This window comes from Colobus angolensis, unplaced genomic scaffold (genome assembly GCF_000951035.1).
Source record: "Colobus angolensis palliatus isolate OR3802 unplaced genomic scaffold, Cang.pa_1.0 Scaffold187, whole genome shotgun sequence".
NCBI lineage: Eukaryota > Metazoa > Chordata > Mammalia > Primates > Cercopithecidae > Colobus > Colobus angolensis.
Window position 1 is genome coordinate 2180409 of NW_012115010.1, and position 18535 is coordinate 2198943.

The 18535-nt window shown below is 52.5% G+C and overlaps 1 protein-coding gene and 1 long non-coding RNA gene across 2 annotated transcripts in view; one reads left to right on the plus strand and one right to left on the minus strand.

Annotated features, from left to right (window-relative positions):
- The first annotated feature begins 5 nt into the window (after nucleotides 1–5).
- LOC105510392 lies at nucleotides 6–6670 on the plus strand. Its single transcript, XR_001001556.1, has 3 exons — nucleotides 6–128; nucleotides 4757–4972; nucleotides 5642–6670. It is a non-coding gene; the product is annotated as an uncharacterized LOC105510392 (long non-coding RNA).
- The window catches only part of MAP3K14 (mitogen-activated protein kinase kinase kinase 14), a 31504-nt gene continuing 13790 nt past the window's right edge, over nucleotides 822–18535 (minus strand). The window contains exons 6-15 of the mRNA XM_011940151.1: nucleotides 12060–12189; nucleotides 11731–11862; nucleotides 11109–11213; nucleotides 8678–8841; nucleotides 8033–8183; nucleotides 5040–5393; nucleotides 4736–4842; nucleotides 4183–4327; nucleotides 2827–2927; nucleotides 822–2485 (exon numbers count right to left, since the gene is read on the minus strand). Of these exons, the coding sequence (XP_011795541.1) occupies nucleotides 2321–2485; nucleotides 2827–2927; nucleotides 4183–4327; nucleotides 4736–4842; nucleotides 5040–5393; nucleotides 8033–8183; nucleotides 8678–8841; nucleotides 11109–11213; nucleotides 11731–11862; nucleotides 12060–12189 (1554 nt within the window). The 3' untranslated portion in view covers nucleotides 822–2320. The remainder of the gene's footprint in view (nucleotides 2486–2826; nucleotides 2928–4182; nucleotides 4328–4735; nucleotides 4843–5039; nucleotides 5394–8032; nucleotides 8184–8677; nucleotides 8842–11108; nucleotides 11214–11730; nucleotides 11863–12059; nucleotides 12190–18535) is intronic.

An 18535-nucleotide genomic window follows, 5' to 3' on the forward strand; every position in this document is an offset into this window, starting at 1 on the left:
CGGGCGGGGGCGGCCCGAGTGAGGTGTCCTCCGAAGGCTGCAGGCCCGAAGCCAGAATCCCTCTCCAAAGACCTCGGGAGTGGGGTTCGCGCTTCCGCTGCGGGCCCAGAGCAACAGGCAGGCGGCAGGTAAGTTTGACTCTGCTGGACCGGACTTGCACCCGCTCTGCACGCCAGGAACTCAGGGCTGCCGCCCCTTTCGTGGTCCCAGGGCCCTTCCAACAACCGGCTAAACCAACCCAAGCTGCACGCACACACACTTGTGCACACAGGGAGTGTGGAGCCACATTCGATAAGGCATCACGTGTGCCCCAGCTCCATGACCAAGGAACTCAGCCACAAGGGCATCCCTGGCCCCATCCAGGGCTCAGGAGGCAGCGGAAAGGGTTGAGTCCAGGCCTCAAGGACAGGAGGGGAGGGTGGAGGGCCTGTGGTGTGCATCCAGCATCCCTAGCTGGTCAGGGCCCAGAACCCATCCCTATTTCCCTTCTGGTGGTAGGGGGCTGCCTGACTTGGGCAGTGGCATAAAGCATGCAGGCTTTGTCATCCGCCTCCTCCACCCTTCAGCCTGGCAGTGTTTGGCGAGGGACTTCCCTGAAGCCACTGGACAAGGCATCTTGCCTAACTGGTCTGAATGAATAGCCCAGAGGTGGGAATAGAAGCACCCACTGGGAGGAGTGGTGGGAAAGCACCCCACTCAAGGGCTGAAACAGTCCTTGTCCAAAACAAGGGGGACTTGAAAAGATCTCACCAAGAAGGCAGAGAGGCAGTTGTTAGTGTCGTGAGGTTCAGCAAGCCGGCAGGCAAGAGAGAGGACACCGATGGCCTGGAAACATTTGTCATCACCCCAAACTTTATTGCTTACAAAGAGTTCTCTACAACCCACACTCTGCAGTACCAACGCTGCAGTTCTTTATGTGCTGGGGGCCGGGGCTGTCTCCCCGGGAGCAGTCTGGCTGGATGTGGACAGCTGGACAAAGGCTGTCTTGGCAAGACGTGGGGATGAGCTTCTCCCAAGGAGTCTCGGCGTCCCCCGACCCAGGAGGTTGAGGCTAGCTGACACCCCCCTGACAATTCACAGCTGACTTAATGCTACATGAGTCCTGAGTAGCTCCCCTGGGAGAAGAGGCTAAGCTGGGGCAATGGGGAAGTGGGTGCTATTAGAGAAATCTGGAAGAGGTTTGAGGAGTCACATGCATGTAGACAGCTCAAGACTGTCCCTTCACCCCATCTCCTGGCCTGCTATGCTCCTACGGAGTCACTGACCTGCCCTGCCAGAGGGCAGCCATGAAAGTGCTTTGAGGTCATCAGAGTGCAAAGTGCCGTCGGCAGTACCCTCCGGCCCGGGGCAGGGCAGGGTGAGTGTTCGTGTGAGCTGTGCTCTGGGGGGCCCGCACGCTGGACACTGACAGTGGGGCTGGGGTGCCGGAGTGTCTCCGTCTGCTGCTTTCCTTAGTATTGATCATGTCCATCTATAGACCGTTCCTGTCAGGCACATCCTGCATCACCCTTCACCTTTACAGATGAGGGAAGAGCGCCAGCGAGTCTGGGGCAGTGCTGGGCCCAAAGGGGCTCAGGGTCTGCTGCTCTGGGGAAGAGTGGTAGCCAGCAGCAAAGGGGCACGTGTCTGGGGACTGAGAACCACTTCACTTACACACCTTCTTTGGTCCTTGGCTGAACCAGAAGTCAACTCAGGACCTGTGTTGCAACAATCTGAAAAGTGTGGTGTATTCTACCAGGGAGCCTTCTGGGGTCAGGCATTCCTTTCCCCTACACCCAAAAGGGATGAGCTGGCCAGGTGAGGCCGGGCAAGGGGGTCAGAGGCCTCCCGTTAACCTACAGGTGGCATACCTGCTGACCTGGTTGTGCACTGAACCTGAGTGTGGGCCCTTACACACTCGACACCCTCACACCAGCCTGGAGGGTGAGGGGCCGAGGGGCTCGCCCACCCCTTCTGACCCAGGCTGGAAGCTGCTCTCCCCTGTCTGCCAGCAAATGGTCACTGATCCAAGCGGGCCAGGCCAACTCGACTGGAGCAGGGCAGAGAAGATCCTGTTTGTTTTCCGAGGCAACTCCTGCCGTCCTCCTCTGTCTCCTCATGTGGCAGAGTGTTTTCTCAGCAGGGTGGGGCAGGACTCAGGTGGGAAATCCTGGGAGGCGTTCTGCTTGCCCCCACCTTGCTGCTGCCAGGCCCTGGTCCCACTGCTGAGCCGGGGGCTGGCAGATCCCTGGGGGCGGCTGAGCCTGTGTTTCAGGGCAGCACTGTGCGCCGAGCAGGAAGGCTGCTTCCGGCAGCGTGGAGCCGGCAGTGGAGGGTGGGGTTAGGGCCTGTTCTCCAGCTGGCCATGCTTGACCCTCCAGCTCCAGGCGAAGCTGCCATCAGGGGCCAGTGTGCACTGCAGGTCGATGCCCGAGTCTGGCACCTCCATGTCATAGCGAACAGGCTGCCCATCTTTGGTCACCAAGCTGAAGGCTGCGGCTGGGATCTAAGGGTGGAGCAAACCAGTGGGCTGAGATCATGGCATGGGGCTCAGAAGCCACGTAGAAAGGTAAAGACATCTCCCTCCAGCCAGACTGGCAGCCCTAAGGGCACTGTCTGTCATTCCACAGGACTCAGAGAATCCCACCCAGCCCAAGTGTGGGTCTGGAGGACCTCTCCGTCACCACTGCCAGTCTTGCTTTGAGGCCCTGGGGGATGTCGAAGGCCAATTCCAAGTATTCCCTAGAGTGCCATTCTACTTCTTTGAAAGCCTTCCTCCTGGAGGGTGGGGCCAGGTGCACTGGTTTCTGGGACTCTGCTGGTCAAGAGCATACCTGCCCCCCTTACCTGGCTGCTGATGCCAGTGGCGATGTCTCCCACTTTGACCCGGTGGAACTCCCGGATGTGCAGGTGTTCACCATTGAGAGACTGTATTTGGACTTTCACACCTAGAAGGCGGGCAAGGTGACAGTCAGGAGAGCGGCTGCTGGCTCTCCAAGGACCAGGGTCCTGGCAGGGGCTCTGGGAATGTTTTTGTTAAAAGTCACTCTGCCCTTAATGTAGAGGGGAGCAGGTCTGGTGTGAAGCAGCAGAGGTAAAGTTTAGGCTGGTCTAAGCACAGCTGCATTTTTGTTTTTGAGACAGAGTCTCACTGTGTTGCCCTGGCTGGAGTGCAATGGAGCAATCTCAGCTCACTGCGGCCTCTATCTCCCGGGTTCAAGTGATTCTCCTGCCTCAGCCTCTCGAGTAGCTGGGATTACAGGCATGCGCCACTACACCCAGCTAATTTTTATATTTTTAGTAAAGATGGGGTTACACCATGTTGGTCAGGCTGGTCTCGAACTCCTGACCTCATGTAATCCACCTGCCTTGGCCTCCCTAAGTGCTGGGATTACAGGCGTGAGCCACCACACCCAGTCACAAAGCTGCATTTTATAAGAAAAATAAAAAATTCAGGCTGGAACAGCCCTCATGTTATATACACCTGCTAGTTCTTCCTGGCCGCCAGCACCTGGGATCTGGCCTGTGCGTTGCTAAGAGCTGGGGTTGGCTCCTATGGGGAAGTAGTATTTCAACTTGGATGCACAGCAGAAAGGAACTGAACACAAAGATCCTCAGATTAGATTATGGGCAATTTAGATTGTTCCCCGAGTTGAAGTGGCCTCTGGCCAGCGATGGGGGCCTGCTGCCATGAGTCACACTTGCCCTGGAGAGCAGGGCACTCCGATCTGATGATGCCCTTATTCTAGCAAAGCCACATCATAACCTATGCAATCAAGCTTGAAAACGAAGGAATTTTATGTTGTCTTTCTCATTTGACCTCAGCTCTCAGAGGGGGTTCCTTTGGCTGAGTTTCTGATTAAAATGCTCATAGGTCCTGTTCCTTTTCCCTTTAGAAGAGATTAATTGCTCAGTTTCCTGACTCCAGGTCAAGAGCGACTGCTCTCCTCCCCAAGCTGGACTCCATCAGCCGCCAATGAGGGCATAATGGTCCCTCACTGCCCAATCAGGAAAGGCTCGTGGGTGATTGGGACCTTTGCTCGAAACCCAACTTACTGGCCAGGAACCTCAAGTTCTGGGACCAGGCGCCCTCCTCCCTCCCACTGTGCCAGGGGAGGGGAGACACAATCCCTCAATGGCTGTCTAGCTCCAGGCACATCAGCTGCCATGGGGGCTGCTGAGCAGGTGGGAATTGGACTGTACCATTGAAATAGCTTGGGGTGTCGGTGGGCCGCCCCCGGGCCAGCACCATGTTCCAGCTGGAGCTTCGAGCCTCGGCCTGGCTGCTCCAGGAGTGTACGCCTGAGCTCAGGGTGTCCCGCGAGCTTTGAGAGGCCTTTGATGGGTTCTGAAACAACAGGATTGGGTATGGACTCAGGGCCCTGGGCTCCAGGATCCATCTCTGGCTTGGGTCTCATTTGAGGCAAAGGGGCACTGCTCATGCCCTCAGCTGGATGAGGGTAAGGGTTGCCTCCATGGGGGACCAAGGCCTGCCTCCCCATTATCTCTGGTGGCAAAACACATCCCCTAATCCCAGAAGGGTAGATTCCCATGGTTTCTCTCACTCTGAACCATGACCACCTCCCCCAACCTCGTGAGGACCCCTACCAGAAGGAAGGGGTGACCCCCATCACCCTCCCTTTACCCACTACTTGCAGAGTCCATTCACTAGCTGGACGCAAAGCTATTTGCTCTGTGCCAGGACCGGGAGAACCACACCCCTGGAGCCATGGCTGCGGGGCTACAACTGACTCACCTTCTCGCTGTCATCCGACAGGGAGAGGCTGTCGATGCTGAGGCACGAGAGAATTTGCTCCTGCTCCTCCAGAGAAAATGGCTGGGACAGGCTGTTCAGGAATAATTCTGCAGGGAAAAGTGGAAGATGGCTGTGAAAGACTGGGAGGAGGCTGGCTGTATTTTCAGGGGTTCTTCCTGCACAGTCTGTAGAAGCTGAGCTGCTGGGGAAGGGGCCAGAAGAAAGCCCACACCGCAGGTAAGGAGAAGCACCGGCCTCCGTGGCCAGTGCTCAGGGCCCCAGCTGCAGCCATGGTTGTCCATACCTATTTCCAGCTGCTGCAGTTCCTGCTCTGGGAAGGTTGCTTTCCGCTCTGGTGAGCTGGGGTTTCTGGCAGGCGCTGGCTCCAGGGAAGACAGAGGTAAGGGTTCCCACATTCCAGACTCCTCCTTGCTCAAAGTCAAGGGAGGAGACTTGTTTGGCTCTGGGGGCTCTGGTGGGAGAGGAGGCTGGAGCTTAGGGGCTCTGCCTGTTGCCTCCTCAACTGGCCGAGGCGCTGGGGCCCTTGGCGAAAGCTCCCTGGGCTGGGCATGGAGGGTCTGGTGATAATTGGCTTGATTTGGTGGTGGATGTCTTGGTTCTTTATATTCTCCCCTCCAAGGGCTCTTCAGACCTCCCACTAGAAAACAGAGAGTACAATGGTGAGGGGAAGCGTGCTGTGCACAGACAGCGGTCCAGGCAGGAGCAGCCTCTCCTGAGAGCAGAAGGGCTAGAGGCGAACAGAGGGGAGGACCTGCCCCAGGCCACCATGGGAGGTGACTTCAGAGGGCAGCATGGTGGTCTTCACAGGAGACTTCCTCAGTAAGATGGTCCCAATATAACAGGGATAGGACTGGATTTCTGTCTTTAATTCCGTTTTCCTTCTAGGTGTCAGCAGCAAATTGAAAAACTACAGAATCAGTTCCAGAGGACTTTGTTAACAAGAAAGAGACAACTGAAAAAAGCCCTGGGGCTACACCAACTCAAGAGCTCCCAGGCAAAGTGGCGTCCTGGACCCGCCATCTCTCCTACCCTGTCCTCAGTCAGTACTTCCCCAGGCGCCGTTGGTTCTGGTGTGGGGCAAGTTCAACCCTGGGACCACCCTCATCCTTATAACTACCAGCTGTCTTTGGTGAGGTGCAAGATCTCTCTGGTTTTATTTCATTTTCATTCCTATAATCACGGCCTTTTTGTGCCCATCCCTCAGGTGACGTTCTATTGTGTTTGATGTATCATTTTTGATTGTGTTGTGTTCTTGCAAAATGTGTGTTGTTTTCTTTATCGATTTTTATTTTTGTATTTTTTGTTTTTTAAAGAGACGAGGTCTCACCATGTTGCCCAGGCTGGACTCCAACTCCTGGGCTCAAGCGATCCTTCCACTTCAGCCTTCTGAGTGGCTGGGACTACAGACGTGCGCCACCATACCTGGCTATTGATCAGTTTTTAGTTTACCAAACATTACCATCTGGGTCCCATTCTGTGTCGGGTTCTCTTTTCACTCGGCGCCATGGCTTTAGGATCCATCCATGCTGCTCTGTGAACACCGAGTTGCTTTAACTGCTTGGTGCTCCATGTGGCATCCTCTTTTGTGTCTCTGTCCTCCCAATGAGGGACCCCACTGTACCCTACTCCCCTCCCACAAAGGAAGCTGTAGTGCGCATCCTCAGGCGTGTTCCCGTATGGATCTGTTGGTATTCCTTTGTCAGTGCACCCAGGGGTAGAGGTCCTCGGTCTCAGTCTGTAGACATCTGCCTGAGTGCAGGCAGGTGCTCTCCAGAGTGGGCAGCCTTGTCCACATGCCCATCAGCAGCACCTGAGGGGTCCCAACAGCCCCACATCCCACCAACTTTCTGCTTTTTTCTAGTCAAATGGCTCTCGAGTGTTACCTGGCTTTATTTATTTATTTTTTGAGTCAGGGTCTCTGCTGCCCAGTTTGGAGTGCAGTGGTATAATCGTGGCTCACTGCAGCCTCGACCTCCCAGGCTCAAACAATCCTCCCACCTCCTGAGTAGCTGGGACTACAGGCACATGCCACCATGTCTGGTTAATTTTTAAATTTTTTTTGCAGAGAAAGGGTCTTGCTATGTTGCTCAGGCTGATCTTGAACTCCTGGCCTCAAGTGATCCTCCTGCCCCAGCCTCCCAAAGTGCTGAGATTACAGGTGTGAGCCACTGCTCCCGGCCTCTCTTTATTTTGTATTCTTGGATTCCTAGCGAGTTTCAGCCCCCTTTACACATCATAACCCTTGTGATATTAGTAAACATATATTTCATCTTTAACCCCATTTCTGGCACATAACTCCTAAAAGCCTTACTCTCCAAAGTGATCTCTTTCTGTGTATTAATGGATTGACTGAAGGCTGGCAGCCCCTAGGTAGCTTCAGGATGGAGGCTGGTCATCCGAGAGACATAGGCAGGATTAGAGGGCTGGGACTTTCACCCTACCGTCCCACATACTGGGAGGGAAGGGGGCTCAAGGTTAAGCTGTTCGCCAATGGCCAATGGTTTCATCAGTCATGCCTTTGTAATGAAGCCTCCACAAAAACCCAAGAAGACAGGGTTCAGAGAGCTTCTGGTAGCTGGGCACGTGGAAGTTCCTGGAGGATGCCAAGCCCTGGAAGCTCTGTGCTCCCTCCCACATGCCTTGCCCTATGCATCTCATTTGTATCCTTTCTAATATCCTTTCTAATAAACTGGTAAATGTAAGGAAGTGTTTCTCTGAGTTCTGTGAGCCACTCCAGCAAATTAATTGATCCCAAGGAGGGGGTCGTGGGGTCCCTGATTTATAGCCAGTTGGTCAGAAGCACAGGTAAACACGTGGGGCTGAGACTGGCATGGGTAGGGGGCACAGTCTTGGGGATCGAGCCCTCCTGCTGCGGGCTCTGACGCTACCTCCAGGTAGATAGTGTTAGAACAGAACTGACTTAGAGGACGCCCAGCTCGTGTCTGCTGCAGAACTGATTGCTGGCTTGGTGGGGTGGAAATCCCCACACATGTGGTCACAGGAGTCTTCTGGTTGATTGTAGTTGAGTGGGAGCATGGAAAAAGCACTTCGAGTTCGTGTGTGAATCTTCTCTTTCCCATCTCCTGAGCGCTGCCTCTGCGTCAAGGCGTGGTATTGCCACAATCTCCCAACAACCCTGAGGCTGCTGCACCCCCTACTCCAGAGGGGGAAACTAAGGCTCTGAGGGGCACCTTGCTCTGGACCTGCGGCCACCTGTCTCCTCTGTCTACCTCTGTCCTCTGCCCCCCGGGGCAGCCAGCGCGGGGCTCCTCTTACCTTGCTGTAGTGCCCGGTTCACCTTCCCTGCCAGCTCCGCTGCAGACGCGCGGTGGACGGGCTCTTTCTTCAGTCCCTCCTGGATGGCCTGGGCTGTGAGAGGGGCACAGGAGGGTGGGATCTCCCTCACAGGCGGAGGCTCGCTGGCAATCTGGGGCGCAAAAGACAACAGGTGAGGCCTGCCTTCCCTCATTTCCTGATACCCGGCTGTTATTGCTCTCTGTGCAGCTCCCGCCAGCCTCTGCTGCCACTGTGCTGGGGTCTATCACAAGGAATGGAGGGGTCTGGGCTACAGTGAGGGCACTTTTCCCAGGACAGGGACAAATGGAGCCCGTAAAACAGGCCAGAGCCAGGCAGCAAGATGCCCATAGCTTCCAGGCCTGGCCCGTTAGGAGGCAGGTGGATGGGGCCCAGGGTATGGACAGAAGGGAGTTCTCACCTGCCATGAACTTGGTGAGCCTCCGCAGCTGGATCTCCCTTTGTACCCCCAGATTTGGGTGGCAAGTATTTGAATTAGGATCCCACATGGATGACCGGGCCTCCCCTTGCTCCAACTGCCACCGCAGAGCAGCCCCTCAAGCCTGCGGCCCGGGCCCCAGGGCCCTGCAGCTCCCCATGTTGGCCATGCCGGGTGCCGTCACCGACCTTGAGGCACAGCGGCCCTCGGAAGAACTGAGTCCAGGGGTGGCAGCCGTTGAGCATGTGCAGCATCATGCAGCAGCTGCTCCAGACGTCCACCTTGGCGTCGCAGCGCCTGCCCAACACCACCTCCGGAGCCATGTGGGTCTCTGTGCCAGGGATGTAGTCCCCTGAGAAGGCGGATAAGACATAAAGTCACCTGGAAAGCTGATGGGCAGGAGCCTAGGCAATGGTCACCCCAGTTAATCCTCAGGGTATCTTAAATTTGTCACTGTTAAAGTACTTTTTATTTTATTATCTTTTTCGTTCTTTGAGACAGAGTCTCGCTCTGTCAACCCAGGCTGGAGTACGACGGTGCGATCTTGGCTCACTGCAACCTCCGCTTCCTGGGTTCAAGTGATTCTCCTGCCTCAGCCTCCTGAGTAGCTGGAATTATAGGCATGAGCCACTATGCCCAGCTAATTTTTATATTTTTAGGAGAGATGGGGTTTCACCATGCTGGCTAGGCTGGTTTCGAACTCCTGATCTCAGGTGATCCACCCACTTCGGCCTCCCAAAGTGCTGAGATTACAGGCATGAGCCACTGTATCCGGCCATTTTAAGTACTTTAAATACAGAAATAACATCTCCAAGTCAAACTTGTAGGGAGGAGCTAGGCGGGGACTCTGCTGGGAACTTGTACCAAGCAATAGAGCATCCATGATATGGACTCTGCCCTTTGGACCAAACCCTTAAAGTGTTTTTTGAAAACAGGGCAGGGGCTGGACATTACAAATTAGGTTGTAGAAGGTTAATTACTGGTATGATGTTCCTGAAATACTAGTAAGTGAAATTTAAAAATCATAATAGAAAACTTATTTGCATAAAAGACTGAAAGGTAGATGGCAGATGTGAACAGTGGTTTTTTTCCTGGTGATCTGTATTTGTAATTTTTGCTTAGCTCTACTTTCTTCAAAAGATATTAGAAAAAAGGGTCAGGCTCATGCCTGTAATCCCAGCACTTTGGGAGACTGACGTGGGAGGACTGCTTAAATCCAGGAATTTGAGACCAGCCCGGGCAACATACTGAGACCCCATGTATATCTACAAAAAATAAAAAAAATGAGCCGGACATGGTGGTGCATGCCTGTGGTCCCAGCTACTCATACTCAGGAAGCTGAGGTGGGAGGATCACTTGAGCCAAGGAGCTTGAGGCTGCCGTGAGCTATGAGTGAGCCACTGCACTCCAGCCTGGGTGACACAGCAAGACTCTGTCTCTAAAAAATGAAAGTTAAAAAAAAATTAGAAAAGATACATTTTTTTTTGTAACAAGAGAAAGCCCACTAAAGTTATTTGAAAAGGGCTTAAAACAACATGGGTGGAGGTCAAGTGTCCACATTCAATTTACATCTTCAGAATTACCAACACAGTCCTTCAACACCACACAATCATATACTTCCCAAAGACTCTTCTTCTGTTGGTCAGAATGAAATCATTTTATCCTTAATGCTATAAATGAAAAAAGCAGGGCACAAAATTGTGTTATAATGGCGCTAACTAGACACAGGGAAAACAACAGCCTGGAAGGAATTATCTAAAATATTCATGATTCGGTCAGGCGCAGAGGCTCATGCCTGTAATCGCAGCACTTTGGGAGGCTGAGGGGGGCGGATCACCTGAGGTCTGGAGTTTGAGACTGGCCTGGCCAACATAGCAAAACCCCGTCTCTACTAAAAATACAAAAATTAGCTGGGCATGGTGGCAGGTGCCTATAATCCCAGCTACTCAGGAGGCTGAGGAAGGAGAATTGCTTGAACCCGGCAGGTGGAGGTTGCAGTGAGCCGAGATTGTGCCACTGCACTCCAGCCTGGGTGACAGAGTGAGACTCCGTCTTAACGAAAACAACAAAAAAATTTGTGATTCTCTCTCTGGGTAAGAAGAATGGTGAGAATTCTGTTCTCCACCTCTTTTATATGCTTAACTCTATACTTCACAGTGGGCATGGATTATTTCAATAATCAGAGGAGTTAAAGAAAGATATTTCACTGGCTTTAGAGACCAGGCCCCTTGGTCAGCCTGTCCACTGTGCTTCCAGCCAACTGTGCTCAGAGGCGCAAGAGAGCTGGGGTCACAGGCTGGCAGTGCACTCCCCTGAAAAGGCCAGACAAGAGGTGGGGGGAGCCATGGGGCCTCCAAGGCAGAAGGCCTGGGACCTAGCGAGAGTCAACAGCCTTTCCCTCTCTTCCCTGTGTACAGGAGCATCAGCGATGAGCAGCTGACATCCATGATCGCATTTCCGCGTAACAAAGAAACCCCCGATAATCATCCAGACTGGGTGTGGGGCTTAAACACACAGGTGGACCTAAGTGTTCACATCTCAATTCCCATTCTGGAAAGCATGGAAGGCATTTGGCGAATGAATGCACTGGGGGGCAGAGCAGTTGGTGGGGGGCCTTACCTGTGAGCAAGGACTTCCCCAGGCCATCAGGTTGAAGACACACAGCATGGCCAAAGTCGCAGAGGGCTGCATGGCTCCCATCGCTGGACAGGAGCACGTTGTCAGCTGCCAGGCCGCCGCGGGGAGGAAGAGGAACAGGTGAGTCACACCGGGTCTCAGCCCACCCTGGCTCGGTTTGGCCTGCCCTCCAGTGACGTAATTTTCTGGCTGACCCTACGTGGCAGCTGCTGCTTCTGATTAGTTTCATTAGTTGTGGAGGAAGGGAGGAGGGTATCAGTTGAGGCTAGAAGCAGATAGGATCTCTGAGGGCAAGGGGACAGGAGCAGGGTTTACTCTGGGGAACGCTGCCACTCTGCTCGCCTGCCCCAACCCCATACCAGGGGTCACCACTGGGTGGGAGCTTGACCTTCGGTTCTCTGTGGCCACCATCTACCAGAAACTACAGTGCTTGGCTAAGGGGTTGGAGAACATCATTCCCCTTCCTACAGGCAGAGTCCTGTCAGCCTGACTCAGGGCCTGCTACTGGAGATGACCAGGCTAGCCCAGAACTGAGAGGAGATCAGGCAGGATGGTGTGAGAGAAGAGCCTGCTGGGGACCAGAGCCGTGGGGCCTGGGCCTTACCTTTGACGTCCCCATGCAGAATCCTTCGTGAGTGGAGGTATTCCAGCCCCTCCAGGGCCTGGCCCAGGTAGTAGAGGGCCCGGTCCTCTGGGAGACAGCCCTGCTCCTTGACCAGCTGGCCCAGGGAGCCACCTAGGAGAACAAAGGCCAGGCTATACCTGGGACTTGCTCGAGCCTCCATGCCAGCCAAGGGCAAGAGCACAGGGCAGGTGGTGGAAAGCAGGGTCATAGGGTCAAGAGGTTAACAGTGACCAAGGCCAACTTGGGCAAGACTCAGGGGGGAGCCTTTGGTCCTGAATTTGGAGAAAGAGTGGGACCTGGCTCCTTACCTTCCAGCAGCTCCATGAAGATGTTGACCCAAGGCCCTTCCCTCACAGCTCCATACAAAGGGACAATTCTGGGTGAGGTCAATCCTGCACATGCCATCAGTTCCTCCGCCCGAAATACTTCCAGCCGCACCTGCAAGGGCCCAGAGGCAGCTGTGAGACAGACAGGATGAGGGACCAGAGCTGGGTCCCTGACATCGTTAGGACCCTGGTGCTCCACACACAGAGGCTGCTGATGCTTCCAGTGGCTATGCAGGGGCCTGGGGGGCCTGCTGGACTCTCAGAGCCTAAATATCCCGTGCCCTTGGTATCAGGAGCAACTTCCTGAACTTAATTAAAGTTCTGGAGTGCTGCCCATGTGCAAAAACAGCCGCATAAAAACTACATTCCGGTCTGGGCGCGGTGGCTCATGCCTGTAATCCCAGCACTTTGGGAGGCCGAGGTGGGCAGATCATGAGGTCAGGAGATCAACACCATCCTGGCTAACACGGTGAAACCCCATCTCTACTAAGAAATACGAAAAAAAAAATTAGCCAGGCGTGGTGGCAGGCGCCTGTAGTCCCAGCTATCGGGAGGCTGAGGCAGGAGAATGGTGTGAACCTGGGAGGCGGAGCTTGCAGTGAGCTGAGATCATGCGACTGCACTCCAGCCTGGGCAACAGAGCGAGACTCCGTCTCAAAAAAACCAAAAACGAAACCAAAAAAACTACATTCTGGCCGGGCGTGGTGGCTCATGCCTGTAATCTCAGCACTTTGGGAGGCTGAGGCGGGTGGATCAAGGAGATCAAGGTCAGGAGATCAAGACCATCCTGGCCAAAACCCTGTCTCTCCTAAAAATATAAAAATTAGCTGGGCGTGGTGGCATGAGGCTGTAATCGCAGCTACTCAGGAGGCTGAGGCAGGAGAATCGCTTGAACTCGGGAGTCAGAGGTTGCAACGAGCCGAGATCGCGCCACTGTACTCCAGTCTGGCGATGGAGTGAGACTCCATCTCAAAAAAAAAAACAAAAAAAAACCCCAAAACCACCCCCTGCCCCCCCAAAAAAACCAAAACCCTACATTCCTCATCCAGGCTGCTGGCACGCTGTCCGCCCTCAAATCTGCCAAACGCAGAACATTTTTTCCTCCAGCTAAATGTCTGGGCGATTTCTAGGATGTGGGTCCTTTTGCTTATCACCATCCATGTCTACTCTCAGAAGCTGGGCTTCTGACTTATCTGATGGTCAGGAACCAAGATTTGGACTCCATCGGGTGCATTTTGTTTTTCTTTTCTTTTTTTTTGAGACAGAGTCTCGCTGTGTCACCCAGCCTGGCATACAGTGACGTCATCTTGGTTCACTGCAACCTCCGCCTCCTGGGTTCAAGCGATTCTCCTGCCTCAGCCTACCGAGTAGCTGGGACTACAGGTGTGTGCCACCATGCCCGATACTTTTTGTATTTTTAGTAGAGACAGGGTTTCACCATGCTGGCCAGGCTGGTCTCAAACTCCTGACCTTGTGATTCGCCCGTGTCGGCCTCCCAAAGTGTTAGGATTACAGGCATGAGCCACCGCGCCCGGCCTCAACACTTTTCTTAACTCTTGTAATTATTTGTTTCTTTCCCAGAGGACTAAAACATCCACATAGACAGAGCAGTGTTTATTCTGTTTGCAGCTGTCTCCCAGCATCTGGGAACATAAGGAGGCTTCTGCGGAGGGGTCTGGCCAAGGGCACTCCCACTGCCGACTGGCAGGTCTGGGATCATCCACTCCTTTCGAGAGGGACCAGCAACTTGGTGGGAGGAAATAGGCCTTGGATATAAACATCGTGGGCTTAGATCCTGGCTCAGCCTTTTAAAACAAGGCAGTAGACTTCCCATCCATGTGTTTCCATATGCAAACAGCAGGGACAGTGGTATCTGCTCCTGGGTAGAGCAAGGATTTGGAAGGATGGTAACTGACACCAAGCCTGGCAACCAGTGGGCACTCAGGAAGTGCTAGCTCCCCAATTCCTCCAGCTCACATCAGAGAAGCTGGTACTTAGACTGACACTTAGACCTTTTTTTTTTTGAGACAGAGTCTCGCTGTGTCGCCCAGGCTGGAGTGCAGCGGTGCAATCTCAGCTAATTACAACCTCTGCCTCCTGGGTTCAAGCAATTCTCCTGCCTCAGCCTCCCGAGTTGTTGGGAGTACAGGCGCCCACCACTATGCCCAGCTAATTTTTCATATTTTTAGTAGAGACAGGGTTTCACCATGTTGGTCAGGCTGGTCTTAAACTCCTGACCTCAGGTGATCTGCCCACCTCAGCCTCCCAAAGGGCTGGGATTACAGGTGTGAGCCACTGTGCCCAGTCTCTTACACCTTTTTTTTTTTTTTTTTGAGATAGAGTCTTGCTCTGTCACCAGGCTGGAGTGCAGTGGAGTGATATCTCAGCTCACTGCAACCTCCGCCTCCTGGGTTCAAGGGATTCTCATGCCTCAGCCTCCCGAGTAGCTGGGACTACAGGCACATGTCACCACACCCAGCTAATTTTTGTATTTTTAGTAGAGATGGGGTTTCACCATGTTGGCCAGGCTGGTCTTGAACTCCTGGCCTCATGATCCGCCCGCCTCGGCCTCCAAAAGTGCTGGGATTACAGGCATGAACCACTGCGCCCGGCCTCTTAGACTTCTTAATAGACTTGCCCTCCTTCCCAGCTGCTGATGGTTCTCAAGTAAGCCTTGAGTGGCATCGCCAGGGGGCGCTGGCAGTAACAGAACCAGCTTGGAAGCGATCTCCACAGACTTGCTGACTTGGCAAACAGCTCTGACACTGTGGGGTTTTTGGACTTTTGCCTATCAGTGGAAAATATCACCCTTCTGGTTCCCTAATATCTGGTTTGACTAATAACCTCCTATGAACTTTGACTCTGCCAGTGTTTCCAGCTCTAAAAAGCCTCTGAACCTGAGTTGGAACTAATTCAACAACAGGACTTGTTAGCAAATGTTTTCAGCCTAACCAACCCCAAACTGAGCTGAGGCACCCCGGGGCACTGCAGAGAACTCAGAAGGGTGCCAAATGGATATCTGACATTTGAGGGAAACAGCCACAGCAACATCTGCTGGACACCGCATGAACTACTTGCTCGAGACAGTTCAGCTTCAAAGTTCGGTCAAGCGACATTCCCTTTGATAATGTATCTCTATGAAGCTAGGTTTTTGGAGGTCACAGTGATTAAAAGTACTTCAAGGAGAAAATGTGGGAAATGAAGGTGGTGGTGTCCTATCTGATTTCAAGGGTTGAGATGTACAACAAGGCATATGTCCCATTAATAATCCGGCTGTTTGGAAATGGAAGGACCCTTTTTCTTTCAACTTATGTGTCGCTTTTCAAATGGCTACTAAGTTGTTAGGATAAAGACTTATTTGACCTCATTGCTTCATACACAGATCTGTTGGGTATTTGTTTTGGCCTGGGTTGCCCTGAAACAATGACTGAGATATTAACAGGGCTGTGATCCAAAAGAGTTGGGGAAACTTGGCTTTAACTTTGCAGAAATCTGTAAGTCCTCTTAGAGTGTCCCATCCATGCTAAAAATATTTCCAGTTACCCAGACCAAAGAGGGTGGGAGGAGATACTTCAAAACACAAGGTGCTTTAGAAGTCTGTGCCAGCGGAGAAAGCAGCCCAGCCTTCCAGGCCAAGCTGGCTGCCCGTGTGGCCACTCCTCCTCTCTGAACTTAAAATGTGTTCCTCATCCGTAAAATGAGGGGGCTGGACTGTGATGAGGATATTCATGAGAATTACGATCTAATGCCCACTTATCATTTCCCCAGCACTGGTAAAGCCCTTTCTAAGCATTAGTTATTCAGATCTTACAATAGCCTGTAAGCTGGTGGGATCATTATCCCCATTTTATAGATGAACAAGCTGAAGCCTGGGCAAATAATGTGCCCAAGGTCACTGTGTATAAGAGATCACAGCCGGGCTTTTACTCGGGTAAGCCTGACTCCAGAGCTGCCAGCTACTCTGCCTCCTGAAGGCCTTTCCATGCTGAACTTTTGTTTTCTTTTTTTTGAGACAAGGTCTCCTCCCTCGGTTGGCCAGGCTGGAGTGCAGTGGCACAATCACAGTTCACTGCAGCCTCAACCTTCTTGGGCTCAAGTGATCCTCCCATCTCAGCCTCCCAAGTAGCTGACACTATAGGCGCCATGCCCAGCTAATTTTTGTATTTTTTGTAGAGATGGCGTTTTGCCATATTGCCCAGGCTAGTCTTGAACTCCTAGGCTCAAGTGATTCTCCCACCTTGGCCTCGAACATGTTGAGATTACAGGTGTCAGCCACTGTGCCTGGCATCCATGCTAATGTTTTAAAATACAATCAGGAGCGAGTATCCCCAGTGGGGAAGCACTGTCAGCAATGAGCCAACTGCCCGATCCAGAAGCCACTTCCCTCCACTCAACTGCCTGCATGCTGGACACTGGGAATCACTTTTTCCTGCTTGAACTTTCCACTTGTTTTCTTTGGTATTCCTTTTTTTTTTTTTCTTTGAGATGGAGTTTCACTCTTATTGCCCAGGCTGGAGTGCAATGGCATGATCTCGGCTCACTGCAACCTCTGCCTCCTGGGTTCAAGTGATTCTCCTGCCTCAGCCTCCTGAGTAGCTGGGATTACAGGCACCCGCCACCACACCTGGCTAATTTTTGTATTTTCAGTAGAGATGGGGTTTCTCCATGTTGGTCAGGCTGGTCTCAAACTCCTGACCTCAGGTGATCCACCTGCCTTGGCCTCTCAAAGTGCTGGGATTACAGGCGTGAGCCACCACACCCACCATTCTTTGGTATTCTTTTTTTTTTTTGAGATGGAGTCTCACTCTGTCGCCCAGGCTGGAGTGCAGTGGCGCAATCTCAGCTCAGTGCAACCTCTGCCTCCCAGGTTCAAGCGATTCTCCTGCCTTGGCCTCCCGAGTAGCTGGGACTATAGATGCCCGCCACCACGCTCGGCTAATTTTTTAGTATTTTTAGTCGAGACAGGGTTTCACTGTGTTGGCCAGGATGGTCTCGATCTCCTGACCTCATGATCTGCCCGCCTCGGTCTCCCAAAGTGCTGGGATTACAGACGTGAGCCACCGTGCCCAGGTTGTTCTTTGGTATTCTTATCTGTTTTATAACATTAATAAAAAAAGGCATAAGAGCAATTCTATAAATTCTTTTGCAGATTCCAGGAACGTAAACTGTGTGAAAGGGACTACCACAGTACTGTGCACAGATGTCCAGTGAATATTAGAGGGTCCCGCCTTATTTTCTCAGCACCATCAAGGTATTCTCCTCTGATCCTTGTGCTATTTTCCTTCTAAACACGTGTCCAGGACTGAAGGCTGCTCACCTTTACCCTAATATAAATGTCTATCCCCCATTACAACTCGGGTTCCTTCAGGTCAGGCCTGTGGATTTCACATCTTTCCCCAGCCCCTGCACAGTGTCTGTCACAGAGCAGGTGCTTGGTGACAGCTGGGTTGACTTGGCCAGGGTCACATTATCCCAGATCAGCGGCAGAGCCAAAGCGAAGCTCCCAGAACTTCACACTTGAGCCAGATGTTCTAAAAGGAGTGATTCTTAACCCTTTTTGGGCTACAGACCCCTTTGAGGATCTGGTAAATGATATGAATTATTCTTCAAAAATGTGTGATTGCCCATACATGCAACACACAAACACTTTTTTTTTTGAGACAGAGTCTTGCTCTGTCACCCACGCTGGAGTGCAGTGGCATGATCTTGGCTCACTGCAACCTCTGCCTCCCGGGTTCAAGCAATTCTCCTGCCTCAGCCTCCCGAGTAGTTAGGATTATAGGCATGCACCATCACATGCAGCTAAATTTTTTATATTTTTGGTAGAGATGGGGTTTTACCATGTTGGCCAGGCTGGTCTCGAACTCCTGACCTCAAGTGATCTCCCCACCTTGGCCTTCCAAAGTGCTGGGATGACAGGCGTGAGCTACTGCACCTGACCAACAAACATTGTTTTGAATGAAGTTCCTGGAGTTCATGGATCCTATCAATCCACCACTGACTAGGATAAGAACTTCTACATGGCCGTTAAAAAGCATAAGAGAGTTGTATATGTGCCAATAAGGAAATCTGTCGTGATATATTATTGCATCACAAAAACATGGTACAGAATAATCGCTAGAGTAGGATCCCATTTTTTATGGGGTTGGGGGACAGGGTCTCACTCTGTTGTCTAGGCTGGAGTGCAGTGGCATGATCTTGGCTCACTGCAGCCTCTACTTCCTGGGCTCAAGTGATCCTCTCACCTCAGTTGCCCGAGTAGGTAGGACCACAGGTGTATGCCACCATGCCTGGCTAATTATTATTTTCTTTTTGTAGAGACAGGGTCTCTACAAAGAAGTGCTAGAATTATAGGCATGAGCCCCACACTGGCTGATCTCTTTTTGTTGTTTTTTTGAGACAGAGTCTCACTCTGTCGCCAGGCTTGAGTGCAGCTGCACAATCTCGGCTCACTGCAA